The following is a 25,493-nucleotide window of genomic DNA, read 5'->3' on the forward strand; positions in this document are numbered from 1 at the left end:
CCACACTATCGGAGGCTCGTTCACCTGCACATCCACCAACGTGATATATGCCATCATGTGCCAGCAATGCCCCTCTGCCATGTACATTGGTCAAACTGGACAGTCTCTACATAAAAGAATAAATGGACACAAATCAGATGTCAAGAATTATAACATTCATAAACCAGTCGGAGAACACTTCAATCTCTCTGGTCACGCAATCACAGACATGAAGGTCGCTATCTTAAAACAAAAAAACTTCAAATCCAGACTCCAGCGAGAAACTGCTGAATTGGAATTCATTTGCAAATTGGATACTATTAATTTAGGCTTAAATAGAGACTGGGAGTGGCTAAGTCATTATGTAAGGTAGCCTATTTCCCCTTGTTTTTTCCTACCCCCCCCCCCCAGACGTTCTGGTTAAACTTGGACTTAAACTTGGAGAGTGGTCAGTTTGGATGAGCTATTGCCAGCAGGACAGTGAGTGAGTGAGTGAGTGAGTGAGTGAGTGAGTGAGTGAGTGAGTGAGTGAGTGAGTGAGTGAGTGAGTGAGTGAGTGAGTGAGTGAGTGAGTGAGTGAGTGAGTGAGTGAGAGAGAGAGAGAGAGAGAGAGAGAGTGTGTGTGTGTGTGTGTGTGTGTGTGTGTGTCTCTGTGTCTGTGTGTGTGTGTGTCTCTGTGTCTGTGTCTGTCTCTGTGTCTCTCTCTCTCCGGGAAAAGGGGGGGGGGGTGAGAAAGCCTGGATTTGTGCTGGACATGGCCCACCTTGATTATCATGCACATTGTAGGGAGAGTGGTCACTTTGGATGAGCTATTACCAGCAGGAGAGAGAGTTTGTGTGTGTGTTTTTTGGAGGGGGGTGAGGGAACCTGGATTTGTGCAGGAAATGGCCCACCTTGATTATCATGCACATTGTGTAGAGAGTTGTCACTTTGGATGGGCTATTACCAGCAGGAGAGTGAGTTTGTGTATGGGGGGGTGGAGGGTGAAAAAACCGGGATTTGTGCTGGAAATGGCCCAACTTGATGATCACTTTAGATAAGCTATTACCAGCAGGACAGTGGGGTGGGAGGAGGTATTGTTTTATGATCTCTGTGTGTATATAAAGTCTGCTGCAGTTTCCACGGTATGCATCCGATGAAGTGAGCTGTAGCTCACGAAAGCTCATGCTCAAATAAATTGGTTAGTCTCTAAGGTGCCACAAGTACTCCTTTTCTTTTTGCGAATACAGACTAACACGGCTGTTCCTCTGAAACCAGAACTACAACAGCACACCAACATGAGAGTTCCCCTCAGCAGAGAGAAATGTGTGGCCATTACCATCTGGAAACTCACCACTCGAGGGTTGTCAATCAGTAGTTTACTAGTTTGGTATAGGTAGATCAACTGATGAGGCTATTGTTATGGAGATTTGCAGAGCTATGAAGAGGGTGCTGCTGTGTTATGTTGCAAACTTGGCAATGAACACGTTACTGATAGCTTTGCACTAATGGGGCTCCCAAACTGCATATGCATTACTTATGTGACCCAGATACCTTCCGTTTGCCTCCCACACCAAGCCAATGTCTTTATCATCTACAAGAAGGGATATTTCCCCATGGTGCTGCAAGGCCTGGTAGAGCACGGTGGAAGGTTCACTGATACTCACATGGGACAGTCTGAAAAGGACCATGATGCCAGGATCTTTAGAAATTTAGGCATGTTTGTTGCAAAGATCAGGGAAACTTTTGCTCCTCAGACCACTTTGGACATTAACAGTTATGATGGCTTCCCTTGTTTAAAAAGCTGGATGCTTGAACAGGGAGAGCTCTCCTCCACAGCAGCTTCAGTATGGCTGTTTGAATGATGTACTTTTAATCTCCCAATCTGTCACATCATACAGTTATTGCTTCCCTGAAGAATTTCCTCCTGGTGAGACCCCATGCAATACAAAAAGTCAAGGATGCCTTCTGTGGTGTCTTAGGTGCTTGGGAGTCTCATGTGCTTTGTGGAAAACCGCCCATCTCTCCATTTTTGGGTTAGGTGGTGACATTGCTTGCAAAAAATCCAGTCCAGTTGCTCACAGTATGGGCAGATAGTAGAAGCATTACCAGAGGTCCTGTTCTTGTCCCTTATCTTCAGCTACTTCTGTCACACCTCCTTTGCTTTGACTTGGCACTGGGAACAAGTCTGGGAGTGCCCACTGCTGTCATTTGCTATAACAATGTCTTGTAGATGTTTGCATTCCAGTGACTTCTCCACATGGGACTGGACATGCAGCTGTACAAAGAGGACAATCAAATCCAGGAACACTGCAGGTGTTCACATGGAAGCACAAGGGGCATGGCTGCTATAATGGTCTTATGACTCATTGCCTGAACTCACAATTACCTTGTATCAAAAAGGGGCACACATGGCTGCATGCCAGCATTTAAACAGAGAGGTGGCATCCAGTCTAAATTAAACTGGAGCAGTGGAGGGCACACAGATTCAAAGACAGGCTGACTGAACTGTGAAGCAATACAGTCTGGGATAGCAGTGGGAGAACTGTCAGAAGCAAAGTAGTTAGGAATACATCATATGAATCATAAGCTAACAAACTCACTGTAAAGTACAGTCACTCCAATTCCAAACAGGATTAATTACTGCGACCTTACACCCTAAATAATTCACTTTTCAAAAAGCTTGTGCACGGACACAAGGCACTTTAATGAGAACCTGAGAGTCTGAGTTCAAGGAACTCTGGCAGCCAGCCCAGATGGTTTGGACTTCTGCCTGGAGGGCAGCTCTCTAACTTTTTAAATTTTATATTCATACACAAAGATTAACACTTATTATAATCAGATTTGTAAACTGAATATTTTAATATTAAAATAGGCTATACACTAAAAGAAAGGGGTTTGGTTTTTTTTAAACAGACAGGGTGTATGGCCAGTTCAAGGTGTATGGCCAGTTTTCATAAATGAGAGTGTGTATGGGCAGAGGCAAGGTTTCTCAGCTCAATTGATTGCACATAGTGTGCTGCATAGAGCATTCCACTTCTGTCTAGCAAATAATTACCTATGATGGAATTTGTTTGGGTTTTTTTGTTTGTTTTTTAAACAAGAGAGGAAATTCCATACAACAAAAACATTAAAACTTGAGATTGCTAAGTGATTCTTCTTCAAAGTCAAGAAATGACAGTTAAGGTTGTGTAAACAAATGTAAACTTCCTTGTGAATATGTATTACAGTCTTTAATTTTACATGATTAAACACTGTTTCATATTTAATGCAGGGCCCTATTGCTGTTTATGTACACTACTAAGTGGGTCCCTTTAAGCCCAATAACTGAAACTGGCATTCCATCATTTATAGGTAATTTTCTAACAACAGTTTCCAGCATCACCTCTGATCATGATCAGCACAACTTCAACTTATCCAGGAAGTAATCACCACAAGTAAATTCCTCCCAAGTTTCCCTTATTTTAGACCCACATTTATTTGGGTCTTACACCTTATGTAACTGGCTTACCTGAGTATTATTGTAACTTGACATCAGAAACACTGATGTTTAGGCCACACAACTGTGAAAGACAACCACGATGACCCATACACCTCCATGGAGTTCCACTGACTCAACAAGTTGTCATACATGCAATAAGGGTGTTGTAAAAGAATGGACCCCTGAGTTCTACTGCAACTACCACTGCGGTATTGTAGAAACTGTAATCAAGGCATATTCTGCCTTCATGTTCAACTGCACATCTTACAAATGCTCACTCAAAAACTCCCTCTCCAGGGAGAACATATTTAGCAACCTATTTTCTAGCTAGTAAATTGTCATGCTTACTTACTCAAGGCTCTCATTCACCTGCGGGAGGAAAAAAGGGTCATGGATCCACATGATCAGTACTATGCCTCAGCTTTTAAACAGTCCCTTACTGTGCCAGACCTCCTTAAGGATAGGCCACATGGTCTCAACACCTCTGATACTGAGCCCTGGGCCTACACTAGGGGGTGGGTCGATCTAAGATACGCAACTTCAGCTATGTGAATAGCGTAGCTGAAGGTGCGTATCTTAGGTCGACTTACCTGGCCGTGAGGATGGCAGCGAGTCGACCGCTGCTGCTCCCCTGTCAACTCCGCTCAGCCTCTCGTAAGCTGGAGTTCCAGAGTCGACGGGGAGCGCATTTGGGGATCAATTTATCGCGTCTAGATGAGACGCAATAAATCGATCCCCGATAGATCGATCACTACCCACCAATCTGGTGGGTAGTGAAGACCTGCCCTGAGTCTCTGGGCTCCAGCACTGCTGCTTCTAACCATGAGCTCTGCCCAGCAAGTCCAACCAAGATAGATTTCTGTTCAGAGACTTTCAACCTCTTCAGGAATTAATGCACCCCAGCAAGTATTTGAAGAGACACCAGGCACACTTTTCAAAACTGTAGGACTTACTAGTCAACTGGAATACAGCATTGGGAAGTCTTTAGATTAGCACAGAGAAACAGAGGTTAAGATATAGTCTATACTGGCTAAAGCCAAGGTTTCCTTGAGCCATACTGCTCTAGAAACCATCTTGGTTTCCTTTCTCTCTGTTTCTGTCCCTTTGCCTGTCAGCCTCAGGTCAGAACTTCCTCTGTCTCTCAAAAAGCCAGCTCTGATCCTAGCCTCCTTTCACCTCCCATTCTACTGTCATCCTCTTAAAGGACCACTGCTGAGTCATTAGGTGTCAACTGTGCAATCACTAGATTTCCCATTGTCTTTCCAGATCCTCCACTGGTGTGAGTTTCAGCCAGTCCTTAACAATCCATTCACACCACCCCAGACAGTTATATGACCCAAACAACCTCATATCTCCCGCTTTGCTGCAGGAGCATTTTAACCCATCTAAACCCCTGGATAGCAATCCCTACTCAAGTCAGTCACAGGAAATTCCCACTTCATCACAGAAAGCATAACTGAGCAAAAACAAACTGGGAAGCACAAAAGTGGGAGAGGCAGTTTCTCCATGAACCCCTAATCCCCAAGCATTTACAGAAGTACCTCTGCTGCTACTCTGTGGGCTTACAGTATGTGTGGGTGAAACACATCACTGTATACCACATTAGAACATAAAAACAGACATACTGTTTTTCTGCTCAGACCAATGATCCATCTAGCCTAGTATCCTGTCTTCTGACAGTGGTCAATACCAGATGCTTCAGAGGGAACAAACTTTCTCCTCTTCTAAAAAGGTAATCACCATCATAGAAGTTCAGCAGAAGTTAAAGCTGCTAGAATCAGCCTTATCTTCCACTCTATGCCTTCACCCCACTTGGGAAAGAGATATTGCCAAAGCATGGACAAAGGAACCAGCAGCACCACAACTCCTAAAGAGTTGCAGGTGTATGATCCCCATGGTGATGCATCTTTGGAAGCACTGCAAAGGGCCTGGCACCCAAGATCAGAACTTCCTTTCCATGGATACCCATAGGATCATCATGTTTAAGACCATGCCCCACTACCTCCTTTGCAAACCCAAGCCAACATTCATCAGAAACCCAGCTAACTTCACCCCTCCTCCACAGATTTCACCACAGGTTTTCATGGTTGTAAGTTAGGGTCAATGACTGCACCCACTTTGCTCAGACAAACTGCTCAGGACTCCAACAGACATTTTGCCTGAGGAAGGAAGTGCAGGATTAAGCTCATAACTTTTGAGAACTAACACGGGACAGGATACAATGTTTTCTTATTATTTTACTGATTTGAAGTTCTTTGATGCAATTGTTTTAGTTGATAGTTAATTCAAAATAAAAAAAATTGTAAACATTTATTCCATCATCACAGTGTTTTGAGATGACATTTTACCTATTACAATGTGTGTGCATTTTAACAGTTTCTAACAAGCAAATATTTTGATGATAAAAGTCTTAGTCTTAACCATTCAACCTACAATTACATAGTACAAATTAAAATAGCCTAAAAATACTTAAATTTGACATGGAAGTCAGTAGATATTTTCATTTTTCTTAACACTTAATTTCTAATAGAAGTACTTTTTCATGAAATAAAATCAAACTCACAGCTTCTTAAAAATATACCCATAGAAAACAACAAAATGTTTTCATTTGCATTCTTATTACTCAAAGATAAACGCTATCATTGGCACAGACCCAAATGTTACTCTCCAGGGTGTACATACCACTGAATAATTTGTTCAAACGTCAGTTGTAATTTTCAAAAATCCTTTCTTGCCTCTGAATCTTAAACATCTGTAACAAATACTTGTTTTGAGAGTGCTTTACATTCATGACATCTGACCTTCTGCTGTATGCACCACAAAATTTAAGTTTCAAATACCATGCAAGCAGGAAATCTGATCATACCAGCAGTAGCCATCTGCATGGTCCAATATCAAATATTAGTTCTTGGTTGCACAAAGTCATGTGTTACAAATCTTTTTCTGCAGCTTCTACAATTAATTGTAATTTGCTGCTTCTAAAATGTGTTTCTTATGGGACATCTGGCTTTGAAACCTCTACCTTACCATTGAAAAAATACTTAGTGTCTGGATGTTGTTTTTATATATACATAAAATATATAGCTATATATATGAAAGAGACAGAAAGAGAGAGAGAGAGCACTGCATGGGTGGCATAACTAGGACCAGGTTTTCCAAAACAAAACAAAAATCTCTAATTCCAGAAATAGATTGACTTTCATTACAGAACATTCCATCACCTAAATGTAATGCAGAAATGTTCTCCAATGTAATTACTTTCAGATATCGAACTATTGGTATCAAATATTAACCGTTCATTAAGCAAATTGTGGAAGTTCCACAGAAGATGTGTAAATCATATGTTTATTTCCCAGGACTCTAAATTAATATAATTGGAGTATCTACTGAAATGAAATAAATGTTTAGACAAAGAAAGAAAGCTAGAACGTGCTTTAGTGTTGAAGTGTTCCAACATATTTGTTGATTGACAATGAATGCTGAAGTATGGCAAGATGCTACTGCATATTTCACGAAGCACTGTACTTTTTTTTAAACTCATATACGCAAAATATAATAATATCCAGTTGCTCGTATGATACCAGATTTCATTGTGGTGGAATGAAAATTTTACAGACACGAAATGTTGTTTTGCGTCTGTCACAAACAACTAAATAAAAAGCTTTTAAAAGACACTAAAAAATGTCTTCCAAGAAGACTTTATATTTTAAGCCAATAACTTATTACATCAAAACGGAAAAGATAGCTATACTGAAATAATATGAACTTTAATAAAGCATTCCTATAGTAATAACTCATCTCTTGAAGAGACAGCCTAGTGATGCTCTATATAACTTAATCCAGCAGTAGGACATAACTTCTTGGGTGGTAAAAGTTGGAAGCACTTAGGATGCTATGTTGCTCTTGAGATTCATTTGCTACCTAGTCATAGGAAAATTTTGGCAGAGATTCATTAACCTGCTTTTACACCTGCAGGAACAACACTACAGCAAATAAAGTGAAAGAAAAAGGAAAATCTGAATAGAAAGCATTACAGTCCTTGTGTATTAACCATGATTACTGCTTCTGTGCAGACAAAGACTTTTGGTCAGACATGACAGACAAAAAGACATTAGCATTCCTGTAATACAACATTAACTACTTTATCAATTTTTTTAAAAAAACCCTCAATTTTAACAATTATATTTTATATAAACTCATCACAGGCTTCCTACCTGGACTCCATCCTTCAGTTTCAAGATGCACTCCATTGTATTGATAGTGATGACAACTGGTTCTGAGCCTAGTTTTGTCCATGGTACATGGATTCGTAATTCATGAATATGTCCACTTAAAAAACTAAACGGTAGTTTCAGCTCCTAAAAAACACGAATTAACCAATTAGATATTCAAACTTAATTAAAAACAAAATCACAACTGTCAAGGACACATTTGCTACTTTACAAAAAAAACAACGAGAATAAAATCTTAAGAGCCACTTCGTGCCTGCGCCCTCCCCACAAAAAAACCCTCAAGAGTTCTTTTTTCCACTGTCAGTTATGTATGGCATAATTCTTGACACTTTAGTTAATAATTGGTCACATGCATTTACTCACACACATTTATTGTGCTTATGTGTTCAAAGAAAACATCTGGATTCTACTATGTCCCTGATAATTAAAGAAGGTTTAAAACACAGTCTCTCTTAGATGCAGCTACAGTGAAATGCATCACTACTCTAGAAACATAACTAGAGCATACTCACAACAATTAACAATGAAAGTTAATTATATTCATACGCATGCTGTATTATTTCTATAGTGCCTGTGGAGTGCATGGAGAGTTACAGATTTATATTAAAAAATGCATAGCGGTGAAAAGAGGTTTTTACTCCTAAAACCTTTTAGTACTTCATTGGGAGTTGCAAGTGCTCTGTACCTCTTAGGAACAGGCTCAAATCACATGGAAGACAGCAAGAAATGATAAACACAAAGATGGAGCAGGTACTTAAAGAATGAGGGCTATGATTTTATTACATATGTAACTTGTTGGTTCCTTTTTATCTATAAAGTTGAGTTTGTACTCTTTTCCTCCAGTGTTAACATAATATTTGAAGTTAAGGGAACAAGTCAAACAAGAGGAAAGGAGATCAACATGGGAAGACTAATCGAATCAGGCTACACTCCACACAGCAAAGATTTACTTTGTGGTTTATTTGACACACGGATGAGAGTTTCTGTACACACTGTATATAAAACAAATCTTTTGAACATGGTCAGGTTGAAATACATTCAGGGTTTTTTTTTAAACTATAAGAATTTCTTCCACTATAACCTATGTACAAGACTTCAATTAATTTTAGTTATGTAAAAATTTTGAAGAGTCTCCATTATTCCATTCAAAATCATTTGGGACAAGGAAAAGACTGACATCCAAAGTTTCTTAAAGGACCACGTTTTAATTAACTTTAACTCCAAACAAAGATCTACTTGTAATTCTCAGAAAATTCATTCTGTACTCAAAATGTTGTAGGTCATTTTGCTGCCTATAACAAATGGAGTCAATCACATTACATCAGCTTTCCAACAGTCCAAACAAGCAGGGAAGAATAAGAAGCACTAAGCTCTCCAACAGCCTGATAAAATAAAAAATGTACAACATACAGGTGAGGCTTTCACAAAGGAAAATAGCAGGCCAGTACGAGCTGCAATTTAATTGAGTTGTAGAAATAAGCTAGCCTTCTTGTTTCTCAAATATTTAATTTCTATGCCAATCATCAGTATAGCAATGTTTATTTAGACACTGATTTGCACATGTGGGAAATTCTAAGTTTACTTTAAAAGACATTCTGAAAGAGCTTTTTTCCACTATTTACCAGATGGATTTAACTCAAAGTCCCATTTGTGTCCAAAGCTTCCTACAAGATATGGAAAAATCCTTTGAATGAAGGAAAAAAACAAAGAAAAAAACACTTCTGAAAGCAGGAAGTGGAGCAAAACACTGAGAGATAGATTGCCTATATACTTAGAAGGTAAGTTAACCTTTCTGTGTCAAAGGAATGTTGATTCAAATGTTGTCTGACATTATCCTAATTGGACAAATAATTGTCTCTGCAGTGATATAATGCAAACCCTTTGTTGTGGTACTTAAGAATGATAATTGAGGCAACACAGAACAAGTGTGCACGCCACATTTAGTAATTTAACAAACAAACATACCAGAGGCCTTATTTTTATTCCCCTTCCATTCTCATGAAATCTTTTCCCATTAAACTAAGTACTACATGGAATGTTGAATAATATTTCTTGTAACTATACTAGATTACATTTGCTTAATACTTAACACTTACATAATGTTTTACATGTTTGGAAGTAGTATACAAACATTAGAAGATATATGCTGTAGCTCAAACAATATACAGGTTCAATGCAGAAATTGTTGGGTTAGATTCTTTGGCTTGTGTTATGCAGGAGGCCAGACTAGATGATTTTAGTTCTCTCTTCTAGCCTTAAAAATCTATGAACCCTCAATATCCCTGTGGGACAGGTAGGTAAGTTAAGTATTATTACCTCTACTTCCATATTAATATCAAAACTTGTCTTCCTCACATTCAGGATTCTGCTCTATAAATAATATATTACAGTGATGCCTCACAATAATAATAAAGGCATTTTGTGTTTGCAGTTCCCAGATTAGGTTAAACTAATTTTTAAAGACAGGTTTTTTTCATATTTTCCCTTCATGGTACTGCTACAAGGTAGAGTTAAGGTTCTTTTGGTGCTTTAACCGTGCATTTCTGTACATGTTTGGATTTCTCTTAAGGGTAACCTTAACCAGATCTAAATATTAATGGTAGCTTCAGTACAAGTGATCATGACTTGATCAGATTTCTGATATGCAAACAGAATAAAGTTCAGACCAGTAATTATACACACACACACACACAGTCCAGACTGTAAACTATCTAGTTTGTCCCAATGCGACCTTCGCAGATGCTCCGTGCCACCCATCGCAGCAGCAGCTTCCCTTCCCTGACCAGCACACCGTCTACCTCTGCAACCGTACCCCTTCCAGTGGCACAGAGGAAGACCGGGGACTACTTTACCTCCCACACACACACAGAGCCCGCAGCCCCTGCCCCGCCCCCAGCCTAAATGCAGTCCTGCTGCCCAGCTGGCCACCCCCCATGAAGCTCCCAGGGCCTGCTGGGGCTGCTCCCAGCTGCCGCGGCCTGGGGCAGGAGAACCCATTCGACACCCACACATAGCGGGTTAACGGTTAGGGTGGGTTAACAGTAAGACCAATACTTACCGGTTAACTGGTTAATATTTTACATCCCTACTTTCAATACTTCTAATGATTTGAAGATATACAACAACTTCAAAACATTATTTTATTTTACTTTTAAGGGCAGATTCACCAATACACCAGAGAAGCACAAAGCAGTCAGAATATATTGTTAAGTGAGATTTACTGCTGCTTTGCATTGCCAAAGCAGCGTAAAACTATCAAACTGTAAGGTGAATATGTTCCTTACTTTGCAATTGACTTATTAATTTATAAAGCTGTCTTGGTGAGACCAGCAATATGAGAAAAAGGTAGAAGCTGTTCAGCCCCAAAGTCCCATTGGTTGTATACGATTAGAGATCTCTCTGCATTTCTGCTTCAGTTCCCCGGCAGTGCTACCTTGAGCACAGCTGAGAGTCCTTTGAGCACAATCATAATGCAGCCACAGAACCTTTAAACAGCAGTGCAACTAGATCAAATAATCTATAAAGGACAGTCTTTTTGTTCTGTGTTTATACAGTGCCTAGCATAATGGGGTCCTGGTCCACGAGTAGGACTCCTAGATTCAATGGTAAGAAAAATACAGTAATAATACCACCGGAGAGAATGCCGGACATGTATCCTGTCTCCCTCACACTACTGACTCATTCAACCAATAGCAACGTTGCATGCAAGACAGCTGTAAAAGGAAAGATTATGATTTGTTGAGTTTCTTCTGATACCACAATGCCCACCCCCCTTAAAAGTTGCCTGAGCTAGTGATTTCTATAGTAATACAAAATAGTTAATAACTTAATTTAAATATAATTTTTTCCACTATAATCTATGTACAAGATTTCAATTAATTTTAATTATATAAACATTTTGAAGAGTCTCCATTATTCCATTCAAGATCATTTGGGACAAGGAAAAGGCTAACATCCAAAGTTTCTTAAAGGACCACATTTTAATTAACTTTAAACTCCAAACAAAGATCTACTTGTAAATTCTCAGAAAATTCATTCTGTATTCAAAGAGTGAGTGCTGTCATTTTTATGAGGATGCATGTATTTTTCATACATAAAGATGCTGAATCTTTCCTTTAAGTGAAAAATGGAACTCAGGTTTAACTACACAGTTGCAACCAGTGCCTGCATAACAAAGAAAAAAAAATACACATGCTCTTGAGGTAAATTGAACTGAAGTTAAATTTCATTTATATGCACTTATTAGCATTATTTATATAAAATTCTGCAAATTATTTTTTAAAAAACCTTAAGTTAACGGGAGGGTGGCCTGATAGCCCAGGAGACTGAAACACTCTTTGGGCTTGATCTAAGCCTTCCTGGATGTCAATGAGAATCTTTCAATTGAGTTTAGTGAATACTGGCTCCAACTTGGCATCAACAGTATAGATTCAGCACATTTCCTCATGTTGCTTTTGCAGTGTACCCCCAACCCAGCTTGGAGTGCCTTCCTCTAGAACTGTGGTTCTCAAACTTTTTTTTTCACGGACCACTTGAAAATTGCTGCAAGTCTTGATGGACCACTTAATTATCTTTCCAAATGTTGTTTGTACCAATAGCTAACTATTGTGAAGCGCTTTGGATAAAAGTGCTATATTAAAAAAAAATAATAATAAACATGTTTCTGTTCTACAAATAAAAGCACACAATTCATATTTTAATATCACTAGTCTCTTCCCAGCTGGGACTGGGAAGGAGGGGGGTCTCTCCCCAGGAGCTGGAGCAAAGTCACCTCTTTTTCTGGCCGCTGCAGCCGTGCATGTCCCAAATTCCCCCCACCCCCTCTTCTCACCCCACTGCCCCCCCCCCTACCTATTTTCCCCCACCTCACCGCCCCCTCCCACCTTCCCCCTATTCCCCCCAAGGCCACCAAATACATGTGCATTTTCTCTAGGGTCCAGGCACCTAATTAGTGGAGCCACACCTGTTCAGCTCCACTGTTTAGGTGGGTGGCCCTTCATTCTCTTGTGTGCCGCTGCCCAGGTGCGCACCTTAGAAGGAACTATCCGTGGACCACCTGAATGGAGCTCACGGCTGGTGGTCCGTGGACCACAGTTTGAGAACCTCTGCTCTAGAAGGCAGAATGTAGTCCATCTTCAATTCCCATTCACTCTCTGAATTCTGATGAGGCTGCGAACCAGAGCGTCAATTATAGTTATTGTTTTAATGAGGGCACCTACCCATGTAAAACTAAACTAAAAGCACCAGGTCACTCATTTCACGTGGACTAATAGGTGTTAAAAAAACTTGCTTTTGTTGAGCTACATTTTGCTTTCTCATTTAAGTCAATGAAGAGTTGCATGTAAGTATCTGAGGCAACATTAGCTCCTAAAAGAAGTAAATTGACAACAGGCTCCATTGTTTCCCATAGATATATACATATACCAAATATTAAACTCAATACTTACATGAACTTTACACATCATAGTAGCTGAGCACTTTGCAGACAAACAATAATTAATGTGTCCTCACAACATTCCTTCTTACTATGATTATCCCATTCTACCAGTGGGGAACTAAGGCACATACAGATTAAGGACCCAGTCTTGCAAACACATACACAAGGGAGCAATTTTGCACACATAATTAGTCTCACTAAGCTCAGTGAGATTTGAAGGTGCAAATGTTTGCAGGATGGAGGCCTACACAACTTGCCCACAGACAAAAAGAAAGTTTATGGCAGAGCCATTAAACGAACCCAGATTTCCTGGATCACCAGAAAACTATGCTTTCTTTCGAGATTCAAGGGATTCTATTCCAATCCAACTACTTCAGAAAACATGTACACTTACTATACTTAGTAAAAGTAATTATGTTATGGCAGGAATCACCAGATGGGATTGTTAAACAGAGCCTTACAAGTACATTAGAACGGCCACACTGAGTCAAACAAACAGTCCACCTAGCCCAGCATCCTGTCCTCTGACAGTGGCCAATAGCAGGTGCCCCGGGGGAATGAACAGAACAGGCAATCAAGTGGTTCATCCTATCATCCACTCCCAGCTTCTGGCAAACAGAGGCTAGGGACATTCAGAGTATTGCGTTGCATCCCTGCCCATCCTGGTTAATAGCCATTGACAGACCTATCCTCCTGAAACTTATCTAGTTCTTTTTTTAAGTCTTTTCTTAGGCTTGATCTACACTACCGACTTATTTCAGTATAACTATGTTGGTCAGGGGTGTGGAAAATCCACACCCTCGAGGGATGCAGTTATACCAACCAAACTCCATAGACAGCGCTATGTCAACAGGAGGACTTCTCCCATTGACATAGCTACTGCCTCTCTGGGAAGTGGAGTACCTACACCTAGAAGCTCTCCCATCAATGTAGGTAGTATCTTCACTAAGCGCTACAGAGGTTCAAGGAGTCTTAGAAGAAATGCTGTTTTGTTAGTTTTGTGATGCAGTTTCCTTTTGAGGGAGCTGTGGAAAGCAACACGATGTTTTGCTCTCTGCTTTAATTTAACTGAAGTCAATTCTAGGTGCAGACCTGCTTCCTAGGAACCAGGCAGCGTGTGGGCTGAGATTTCTGAAAGAGCGGATTGCCTACATGCTGTTTGTGAATGCACCTGCACAAGGACTAGAGAATAAGGTGTAAATAAAAACAAGTTACCCACAGAAAATACCAGTAGTCCACACTATCAATGTGCCCTTCAAAGGAAAACTGACCTACAAGGCTCTATCACTCAGTGGAGAGGAAATACGAGCAATCACCAAAGTGGGATACTTTCCAAGGAGAGAAATCGTGAGCAGCTATTGTTGCTGAACCAAAATGGAACAAATAAGTGAGACACTAGCAGAAATCAAAGCACATCAGAAGAAATTAAAAGAAGACCTAACATAGTATCTGGAAACTTCTCAGAAAGAAGTTAGGGATAGCCCAAAGGCAGAGATCTAACATAATCAGCTGGAAACAAAACCTCTGTTGATTAAGAAGACATGAAGGGTTAGGACATATTTTGAAACCCAGCTACAAAAGGCCTAGTCTGTGTCGGCAAAGTGGATTGAACAGGTGACCACTGACTTAATTACCATAGACAAAAAGGTTTTTCAGGAACCAGAAAGAACAAGAAAGCTTAGGCCAACACAGAATTTGCTAATAAAGCCGAGATGCAGCAAGGACTTCAGGGACTGAGAAACTGCTTTGCGAGAAAACTCAGGAGGGTGCAGAGAGCCTTAGAAGTCAGCTACTGCCATAGGAATCAAGCCAGAATTTAGGTAAACCTAGAGATTTCCACGCTATTTGTATCCTGCAGGAACTCTGATGAGGAAAAAACAAATGTTCAGGGGCTAAAATAATTCAGAAGTCCCACTATCTTTGAGGGAAAAACTTTCTGGGAGACTCTCTTAGCTCATTTTACCATACCCAAATGAATGGTTGGTGATATGAACAGAAGAATGTTTGGGGATGAGGGTGTTCTTGCTGCTAGCTTGAATGGTGCTGTAAACTTAAACCACAAAAAGAGAAACTGAGTTGGTACAAGCCCCTGATATGAAGTTTGGAGCCAGCCATCAATATGACCTGAGCCAGGGCTCAGCAAAGGGGTAAAAGAGACCCTATATTAACTGACAAATGACCTGAGGAAATTAGATATGCCAGAAACATCAGATATAAGCAAGGATACTCAGCTGGACATGGACTTGCAAACTGAGATCACCAAAAGGGATCAGACACTTGGTGAGGGAGGGGAATTTGCTACAGAACTACAGTCTTTCCATTCACAGCCCAGCAGAAAGAGGAAAGCCGCTACTGAAGAAGTTGGAAGCTCTCTGCAATGAGTCCCATAAGTTAAAATCTGCACCTAAATCATTAAAAGGAGGATTTTAATTTGATTCACAACATTTTGAATGGTTTTAAATATCATTAAATTCAGTTAGTAAAATAAAAGATTGATAATATTTTTTAAAGGGAGAAGCAGTTCAGTTAAGTGCTGGTACTGTGAAATGACAGATCACTGAAAGAAGGGATATGCTCCATAAAGAGATGGCTCTCTCTTCAAGCCCAGTGATTTGCAGAAATGCAAATCTTCCCGGTTCATCCACTAGAACAGGGGATGTAGGATTCCCAGAGCAGCTAAAGGCTGAGCAACAGGGAAAAAACCTCCAAAGATAGGAACAAAACAGATAGCAAAAATAGTAACGATTGTAAGTGAATAGTGATCTACAGATAGTATCTTGAACATTTTACTGAACTTATTTTAAATTGAGCTACTGTTAACATACCTGTTCAAGTACATCCAGCTTTAATTCAAGTTTGCTAAGAACCACATCTCCTCCCCATAGTGACAGCTGTAGATCTGAGGGCTTCAAGTTCTTAATGTAGCGATTCACATAACTCATTAAAATAGGAGTCACGTACGACTCTAGCATTGTGGAAGATTTCTGGATTATACACCAAGCACTAAAAAAAACAGTAAGAGATCACATTAAAAATTAGCATTAGTTAGTACAATGTTTGGAAATGTGACAATTTATTTCAAGTTTTGAACATAAGAATGGCCATAGTGGGTCAGACCAAAGGTCCATCCAGCCCAGTATCCTGACTGCAAACAGTGGCCAATGCTAGGTGCCCCAGAGGGAGCAAACCTAACAGGTAATGATCAAATGATCTCTCTCCGGCTATCCATCTCCACCCTCTGACAAACAGAGGCTAGGGACACCATTCCTTACCCATCCTGGCTAATAGCCATTAATGGACTTAACCTCCATGAATTTATCTAGTTCTCTTTTAAACCCTGTTATAGTCCTAGCCTTCACAACCTCCTCAGGCAAGGAGTTCCACAGGTTGACTGTGTGCTGAGTGAAGAAGAACTTCCTTTTATTTGTTTTAAACCTGCTACCCATTAATTTCATTTGGTGGCCCCTAATTCTTATATTATGGGAACAACTAAATCTCTTTTCCTGATTCACTTTCTCCACACCACTCATGATTTTATATACCTCTATCATATCCCCCTTAGTCTCCTCTTTTCCAAGCTGAAAAGTCCTAGCCTCTTTAATCTATCCTCAGATGGGACCAGTTCCAAACCCCTAATCATTTTAGTTGCCCTTTTCTGAACCTTTTCTAATGCCAGTATATCTTTTTTGAGATGAGGGGACCACATCTGTACGCAGTATTCAAGATGTGGGCGTATCATGGATTTATATAAGGACAATAAGATATTCTCCGTCTTATTCTCTATCCCTTTTTTAATGATTCCTAACATCCCGTTTGCTTTTTTGACTGCCGCTGCACACTGCGTGGACTTCTTCAGAGAGCTATCTACGATGACTCCAAGATCTTTCTCCTGATTAGTTGTAGCTAAATTAGCCCCCATCATATTGTATGGATAGTTGGGGTTATTTTTTCCAATGTGCATTACTTTACATTTCAATTCAATTTCATTTGCCATTTTGTTGCCCAATCACTGAGTTTTGTGAGATCTTTTTGAAGTTCTTCACAGTCTGCTTTGGTCTTAACTAGCTTGAGCAGTTAGGTATCATCTGCAAACTTTGCCACCTCGCTGTTTACACCTTTCTCCAGATCATTTATGAATAAGTTGAATAGGATTGATCCTAGGACTGACCCTTGGGGAACACCACTAGTTACCCCTCTCCATTCTGAAAATTTACCATTTATTCCTGCCCTTTGTTCCCTGTCTTTTAACAGGTCTCAATCCATGAAAGGATCTTCCCTCTCATCCCATGACAACTTAATTTATGTAAGAGCCTTTGGTGAGGGACCTTGTCAAAGCCTTTCTGGAAATCCAAGTAAAGTAAGTAAGTATAACCCCTGTTTTCTTACTAAACTGGGGTTATATATACTTAAAGAAAACATTCAGTACTCAAAATGTACATATATTAAATATTTGTGTTCATGAATTTCCAACCTATTTGTATTAGAACCAGTAGTAGGCTTGTACAAAATATAAAAAATAAAGCATCAGGACAGCATGCGTGCCATATCCTTACATAATATTTTACAGCAGGAAAATAGTAATTGCTGGATCCATATAAATCCTGCTAATTTATAAACTTACCTTTCGCTGATGACAGACAGACAGATTAGAACATTGGCTCCGGCTGAACTAGCACCAATCTTAAAAATTGTCCAAAATTCATTATAAAATATCAAGAGTGAAGTTCTATTTCCTGCCACTCTTGGCAAACCAAAGTTTTTTTAAAATCCAGCTAAACATAAATTGCATTTGGCATAGCACAGTTTTTGACATGGATAGTCACAAGACATGCACATCTTATTTTCACGACTGCCCAGCATATAATGCAATCTTATATTAGCCCACTTCAATACTACACAAATCCTATAAATAGGGTTGGCAGATTTTGATTTTTATTTCTTTTATCATTTTGATGAACAATATTGGTTTAATTTTAAACATTTTTTCTCAATTGTTATCTATTTAAATTTTCACAGTTGTACAAAATTATGGGGGGGTGAGTTAGAATAATTATTTAATGAAAGTAGCAGTTCAGATTAAACGAGTTAAAGCTTTATAAACCTTAAAGCCCAAATTCTCAACATAACATGTCAAACATACAAAGTAAACATCCTTAAACCAAACTTTAATAAGTTCTCAAGAAGCATTTTTCTTACTTTGCCTGTCTGTAAATTTCAATTATTATAGAAGGAATTTTTTTGTAGGTTTATCTACTGTGAAATTAACATTTCCTGACATTTACCAATAAAAAACTAATCATTCCACACCTATCTATACTTCAGGACATTCACCCCTCACTAACACCTGCCTTCAAAGCTCCCACCCTCACTATCAATCCTCACCACCACCTGCCCCCAATCCGCACACTTACCCCACACCCCTGCCTGCCCCCAACCCTCCCACACTCACCCCTCATCACCGCCAGCCTGCAGCCCTTCCACACTCCCGCCCCTCACCCCTCCCGGCTTTCACCACCACCCCTACCCCCCGCGCCCCTGCCTGCTCCCAACCCTCCCACTTGCCCCTCACCATCCCCTGCCCCCAACACCTGCCCCTCACCCCGACCCCTCTCGCCCCTCACCGCTGACTGACCCCAACCCTCCCCCTTGGGTAATGGTAAATGGCGCAGGGTTAAAGGCTTCCCAGGTAGAGATAGGGGTAATTGTGCTGCGGGTGAAAGTCCCCAACACTCCCACACTCCCCCGGCCACACCCCAGCCCCGCACTCGCCACGACCTGCCGCCACCCAACCCCTTCACGCTGCTGCCGCCCCACCTTCCCAGCACCCACCCCCAGCACTCTCACCGCCCCTAGCGTGGTCCCCAGGGCCCTCTCCCCGCCGACCCCGGCAGCCGACCTCCTGAGCCCCCGTCCCAGGCTAACCTGCCCGCAGCGCCTCACCGGGACGGCTGGCAGCCGCGGCCGTTACCGCTCGGCCAGGCAGTTCCGGGTTCCCCGGCGGGTGTCCTTCCCTCACGCGCCCCCCCGCGGCTTCGGCGCGTTCTCGGCGCAGGCTCGGTTGCGCCGACCGGCCGGAAGGTTCCAGCGGTGACACCGGGAGGCGGGAACGCCGCGCGCGCCCTGCCTGGCCTCGGTGTTGCAGCTGCGCGTTGGGGGCTCAGCGCTGCGGGGGTGGGCGATCACTGGGGCGGGAGGGTAAATGGTGCCGGAGTAAAAGCCCCCCGGTGGAGATGGGGGTGGGAGGGTAAATGGTGCCATGGTAAAAGTCCCCCGGGTAGAGATCGGGGGGAAGATAAATGGTGCTGAGGTAAAAGCCTCCTTTCCCCCGAGTGGAGATGGGGGAAGGGTAAATGGTGCCAGGGTAAAACCCCCACAAGTGGAGATGGGGGTGGTAATTGTGCCTGGATAAAAGCCCACACACACACACGTGAAGAAGGTAGTAATATAACTTGGGATGGGGTTCTTATTTAGCCCTGTTGTAGGCTGAGCCTGTTCATTTTTATGAGCCTTGCCAGTAGGGAGGGTTCTGTACAGCAGCAGGGCCCAACTAAAGGGAGAAAGAAGCCAGACACTCTTCAGCAGAAGCAAAGAGGGATAGACCTGCTATGAGAGGGACAGGGTTTGCAACTGCTGAGTCTCCCTATGTGGCGAATGAGGCTGGAAATCTCGCTCTAGGACACACAAGAAAATCTTCCCTTCCAGGAGTTGCTTTCTGCTGACCTCCACCATGAGGGAAGAGAACGGGGGAGGGGGGAATCCTTTTTCCACCCTACTGTGTGATTTATTTAAAATACAATAATTTTATTTATAAAATACAGATAATTGAAGTAACCGGCCTCAGTTTTATGTATGATGTGTAATAGATTCATTTTAAATTGTGGACTAAAACGTGATAATTTTACTGTAATTTGTAAGTATGGAGCAGTATTGAAACTACAGTACCAGTATTATATTCACACTTTGCTGAGGGTCTTCTGCTCAATTCATTGGCATTTCTTTGTTTGTCTGTCCCTTCATAACATGATAACTTTTGAACACCACATCTGATCAATTGCAACATATTAGGGAATATTCTAGGCATCAGTGACCTGAACCCTTTTCATCTTTGTGAAAATTGGAAAACAAGAAGAGGAGAATGAGGAAGGTAGAGCCCCTTCATATGGTTAGCAGAGCCAGCAGTTTCAGCCACTTCTGAAATTGTCGATAAAGAACCAGTTGATAGCAGCCATTAACACCTTCCAGCATAATAATACTACCCTCTCAGCTCTATCCATCCCAATGCAATTTTAAAATGTTGACATTCTGAATGATGTATCTCCAAGAAAGAAAAATAGCAGAGGTAGGGGGCACACAGAGCCCCTGTCATAGGTGGCAGAATGAGGGACCCTTATATGGGGGAATTATGGAGCACACATAGCCCTAGCATAGGGTGTGGGGGGAGAATAGAGGAAAATGGTATGGGGGGACAACAGTGACACACAGTCCCTGGCATGTGGCAAAAGGGGGGAATAGGAAGGGGAACACAAATCTGGTATGTGATGGGGGGGGAATGGAGGTCACACAGAACCCCTGGCTTGGGATAGGGTGTTGTAGGGAGTCCCTGATATAGAGGGAGATGAGAGGATGGCACGCTGAGCGGGGAATGGCGGAATGCAAGGAGCTCCTGATGTGCAAATTGATCAGCCTATGAAAGCAACAAAGTGTGACTAGTCACATGCACATCTACTAGTTAAAGAACTCACTGAACTGAAGCACTCAGGGACTTAAATGTGGAGGAGACTTGGAATTTCTTTAAATCAGCTATACAAAAACTATCTGAACTTTGCATCCCAAGCAAGAGGGAAAAACTGATTAAGAAAGGCTCCAGCCACAGCTGGATGAATCACCACCTCAAAAAGATTGTTAAGAGTATGTAGAAAGCTATAGGGAATGGAAAGGGGGATTGATCAGCAAAGAAAGCTACATATTGGAGGTTAGAAAATGTAGAAATAAATTGAGAATTACTAAAAGTTATGCTGAATTTCTCTTACCAAGGAAATTAAAATATGAGGTTTTTAGTTACATAATTGAGAATAAGGAAGGATGAGGTTGCGTTGCTATGCAGTGTGGATGAGAAGGAGATTAAAGTTAATCTAGATGTGTCCCAAAAATTAACTCAGTATTTTGCCTCATTTTTCAATAAGGATGATAATGTGAAACATCAGGATGAGGGCAGTGGGGCCCCTGGATGATTGAGATACAAAAGGAGCACTTAAAGACGATAAAGTCATCGTAGAGAAACTAAATTAATTCTTTGCTTCAGTCTTCACGGCTGAGGATGTTAGGGAGATTCCCAAACTTGAACCATCTTTTGCAGGTGACAGATCTGAGGAACTGTCACAGATTGAAGTGTCACTGGAGGAGGTTTTGGAATTAATCGAAAACTTAACAGTAGCAAGTGACCAGGACCACATGGCATTCACCCAAGAGTTCTGAAAGAACTCAAATATGAAATTGCAGAACTATTAACTATGGTTTGTAACCTGTCCTTTAAATCAGCTTCTGTACCCAATGCCTGGAAGATAGCTAATGTAACGCCAATATTTAAGAAGGGCTGTGGAGGTGATCCTGGCAATTACAGACCGGTAAGTCTAACGTCAGTACCGGGCAACTTAGTTGAAACAGTAGTAAAGAATAAAATTGTCAGACACATAGAAGAACATAAATTCTTGTGCAAAAATCAATATGGTTTTTGTAAAGGGAGATCATGTCTTACTAATCTATTAGAGTTCTTTGAGGGGGTCAACAAACATGTAAGAACATAAGAATGGCTTTACTGGATCAGACTGAAGGTCCATCCAGCCCAGTATCCTGTCTACCGACTGGCCAATGCCAGGTGCCCCGGAGGGAGTGAACTTAACAGGTGATGATCAAGTGATCTATCTCCTGCCATCCATCTCCACCCTCTGATAAACAGAGGCTAGGGACACCATTCCTTACCCATCCTAGCTAATAGCCATTAATGGACTTCTAGTGGCACCTTAGAGACTAACCAATTTATTTGAGCATAAGCTTTCGTGAGCTACAGCTCACTTCATCAGATGCATTCAGTGGAAAATACAGTGAGGAGATTTATATACACACAGAACATGAAAAAATGGGTGTTATCATACACACTGTAAGGAGAGTGATCACTTAAGATGAGCTATTACCAGCAGGAGAATAGAGGGGGGAGAAAACCTTTTGTAGTGATAATCAAGGTGGGCCATTTCTAGTAGTTAACAGGAACGTCCGAGGAGCAGTGGGGGGTGGGGGAAATAAACATGGGGAAATAGTTTTACTTTGTGTAATGACACATCCACTCCCAGTCTCTATTCAAGCCTAAGTTAATTGTATCCAGTTTGCAAATTAATTCCAATTCATCAGTCTCCCGTTGGAGTCTGTTTTTGAAGTCTTTTTGTTCTAATATTGCGACCTTTAGGTCTGAAATTGAGTGACCAGAGAGACTGAAGTGTTGTCCGACTGGTTAATGAATGTTATAATTCTTGACATCTGATTTGTGTCCATTTATTCTTTTACGTAGAGACTGTCCAGTTTGACCAATGTACATGGCAGAAGAGCATTGCTGGCACAAGATGGCATATATCACATTTGTAGATGTGCAGGTGAACAAGCCTCTGATAGTGTGGCTGATGTGATTAGGCCCTATGATGGTGTCCCCTGAATAGATATGTGGACACAGTTGGCAATGGGCTTTGTTACAAGGATAGGTTCCTGGGTTAGTGGTTCTGTTGTGTGGTGTGTGGTTGCTGGTGAGTATTTGCTTCAGGTTGGGGTGCTGTCTGTAAGCAAGGGCTAGCCTGTCTCCCAAGATCTGTGAGAGTGATGGGTCGTCCTTCAGGATAGGTTGTAGATCCTTGATGACGCGTTGTCATTAATGGACTTAACCTCCATGAATTTATCTATGTGGACAAGGGGGATCCAGTGTACTTAGATTTCCAGAAAGCCTTTGACAAGGTCCCTTACCAAAGGCTCTTATATAAATTAAGTTGTCGTGGGATGAGAGGGAAGATCCTTTCATGGATTGAGACCTGTTAAAAGACAGGGAACAAAGGGCAGGAATAAATGGTAAATTTTCAGAATGGAGAGGGGTAACTAGTGGTGTTCCCCAAGGGTCAGTCCTAGGATCAATCCTATTCAACTTATTCATAAATGATCTGGAGAAAGGTGTAAACAGCGAGGTGGCAAAGTTTGCAGATGATACCTAACTGCTCAAGCTAGTTAAGACCAAAGCAGACTGTGAAGAACTTCAAAAAGATCTCACAAAACTCAGTGATTGGGCAACAAAATGGCAAATGAAATTGAATTGAAATGTAAAGTAATGCACATTGGAAAAAATAACCCCAACTATCCATACAATATGATGGGGGCTAATTTAGCTACAACTAATCAGGAGAAAGATCTTGGAGTCATCGTAGATAGCTCTCTGAAGAAGTCCACGCAGTGTGCAGCGGCAGTCAAAAAAGCAAACGGGATGTTAGGAATCATTAAAAAAGGGATAGAGAATAAGACGGAGAATATCTTATTGTCCTTATATAAATCCATGATACGCCCACATCTTGAATACTGCGTACAGATGTGGTCCCCTCATCTCAAAAAAGATATACTGGCATTAGAAAAGGTTCAGAAAAGGGCAACTAAAATGATTAGGGGTTTGGAACTGGTCCCATCTGAGGATAGATTAAAGAGGCTAGGACTTTTCAGCTTGGAAAAGAGGAGACTAAGGGGGATATGATAGAGGTATATAAAATCATGAGTGGTGTGGAGAAAGTGAATCAGGAAAAGAGATTTAGTTGTTCCCATAATATAAGAATTAGGGGCCACCAAATGAAATTAATGGGTAGCAGGTTTAAAACAAATAAAAGGAAGTTCTTCTTCACTCAGCACACAGTCAACCTGTGGAACTCCTTGCCTGAGGAGGTTGTGAAGGCTAGGACTATAACAGGGTTTAAAAGAGAACTAGATAAATTCATGGAGGTTAAGTCCATTAATGGCTATTAGCCAGGATGGGTAAGGAATGGTGTCCCTAGCCTCTGTTTGTCAGAGGGTGGAGATGGATAGCCGGAGAGAGATCATTTGATCATTACCTGTTAGGTTTGCTCCCTCTGGGGCACCTAGCATTGGCCACTGTTTGCAGTCAGGATACTGGGCTGGATGGACCTTTGGTCTGACCCACTATGGCCATTCTTATGGCAGGATGACTGATGGAAATAAGTGTAGAGAAATGGAAATTACCACATCTAAAATGGAGGAAAAACTTAGAAGACCTCAAATTGGGTGGCCAGATTATTTCCAACCTGGCATACTAAAAGAACTGATACAAGAGATTACTAGTCTAGTAGCAAGGATTTTTAATAAACCAGTCCATTCAGGGGTAGTACTCTATCACTGGAGAATAGCTAAAGTTGTACTTATATTTAAGAAAGGGGAAAAAAGTGATCTGGGCAATTACAGACCCATTAGTCTGACCTCAGTAGTATGCAAATATTTAGAACAAATTGTGAAAGAAAAAATAATTAAATTCATAGAACTAAAAGAGTTGTAATGAACAATGGATTTACAAAAGGTAAATCATACCAGACTGATCTGATTTCCTTTTTGAGAAAATAACAGATTTTTTTAGATAAGGGAAATAGTAAATCTGATATACTTGAACTTCATGAAAGCGTTTGACATGGTACTACCGAGGAAATGATTAGTTAGAAAAGATAGGCATGAGTATAAGAATTGTAAGGTGGATAAAGAACTTGCTAAAGGGGAGAAGGCCTTGGGTTGTATTGAAAGGCGAATTACTGGACTGGAGGAAAGTTGTCTGTGGAGATTGGTCTTGGGACCAGTCTTATTCAATATTTTTATTAATGGCACAGAAAGTAGGAGTGTGGTAATGAAATTTAGTAAATGATATAAAGTTGGTGGGCATGGTCACTACAGAGGAGGACTGGATATTATATAGGAATATCTAGGTGAACTTGAAGGCTGGAATAACAGAAATGGGATGAAATTTGCTACATTTAGAAATAGTACAAAATGTAAGGTCTTGCACTTTGGGTCTAATAATAAAATTTCTGCTACAAGTTGGAAGTGACAGAGGAGAGAGTCCTTGCTGTGTTTTTTGATCATAGAATGACTATGTGCCACCAGTGTGATGTGGTTGTGAAAAAGGCAAATAAGATCCTAGGATGAATCAGGCAAGGCATTTCCAGTAGAGATAGACAAGTATTAATGCCATTATACAAAGTACTGGTAAGAGCTCGTTTGGAATACTATATATAATTCTGGTATCAGAGGTGTAGGCGTGTTAGTCTGGATCTGTAAAAGCGGCAAAGAGTCCTGTGGCACCTTATAG

General features: G+C 41.0%; 1 protein-coding gene across 9 annotated transcripts in view; it reads right to left on the reverse strand.

Moving 5' to 3' along the window:
• The window catches only part of VPS13B (vacuolar protein sorting 13 homolog B), a 940,751-nt gene extending 921,588 nt beyond the window's left edge, over positions 1-19,163 (reverse strand). For 4 of the 9 annotated variants that reach the window (XM_048841333.2, XM_075125028.1, XM_048841335.2 and 1 more), the window contains exons 1-3: positions 19,031-19,163; positions 15,934-16,111; positions 7,654-7,797 (exon numbers count right to left, since the gene is read on the reverse strand). In XM_048841333.2, the coding sequence (XP_048697290.1) occupies positions 7,654-7,797; positions 15,934-16,080 (291 nt within the window). In that variant the 5' untranslated portion in view covers positions 16,081-16,111; positions 19,031-19,163. Of the gene's footprint in view, positions 1-7,653; positions 7,798-15,933; positions 16,112-19,030 lie in introns of those variants that run through there. The other 5 variants (XM_048841328.2, XM_048841325.2, XM_048841329.2 and 2 more) reach the window with 3 other exon arrangements.
• Positions 19,164-25,493: the final 6,330 nt, after the last annotated feature.

This window comes from Caretta caretta, chromosome 2 (assembly GCF_965140235.1).
Source record: "Caretta caretta isolate rCarCar2 chromosome 2, rCarCar1.hap1, whole genome shotgun sequence".
Lineage (NCBI taxonomy): Eukaryota > Metazoa > Chordata > Testudines > Cheloniidae > Caretta > Caretta caretta.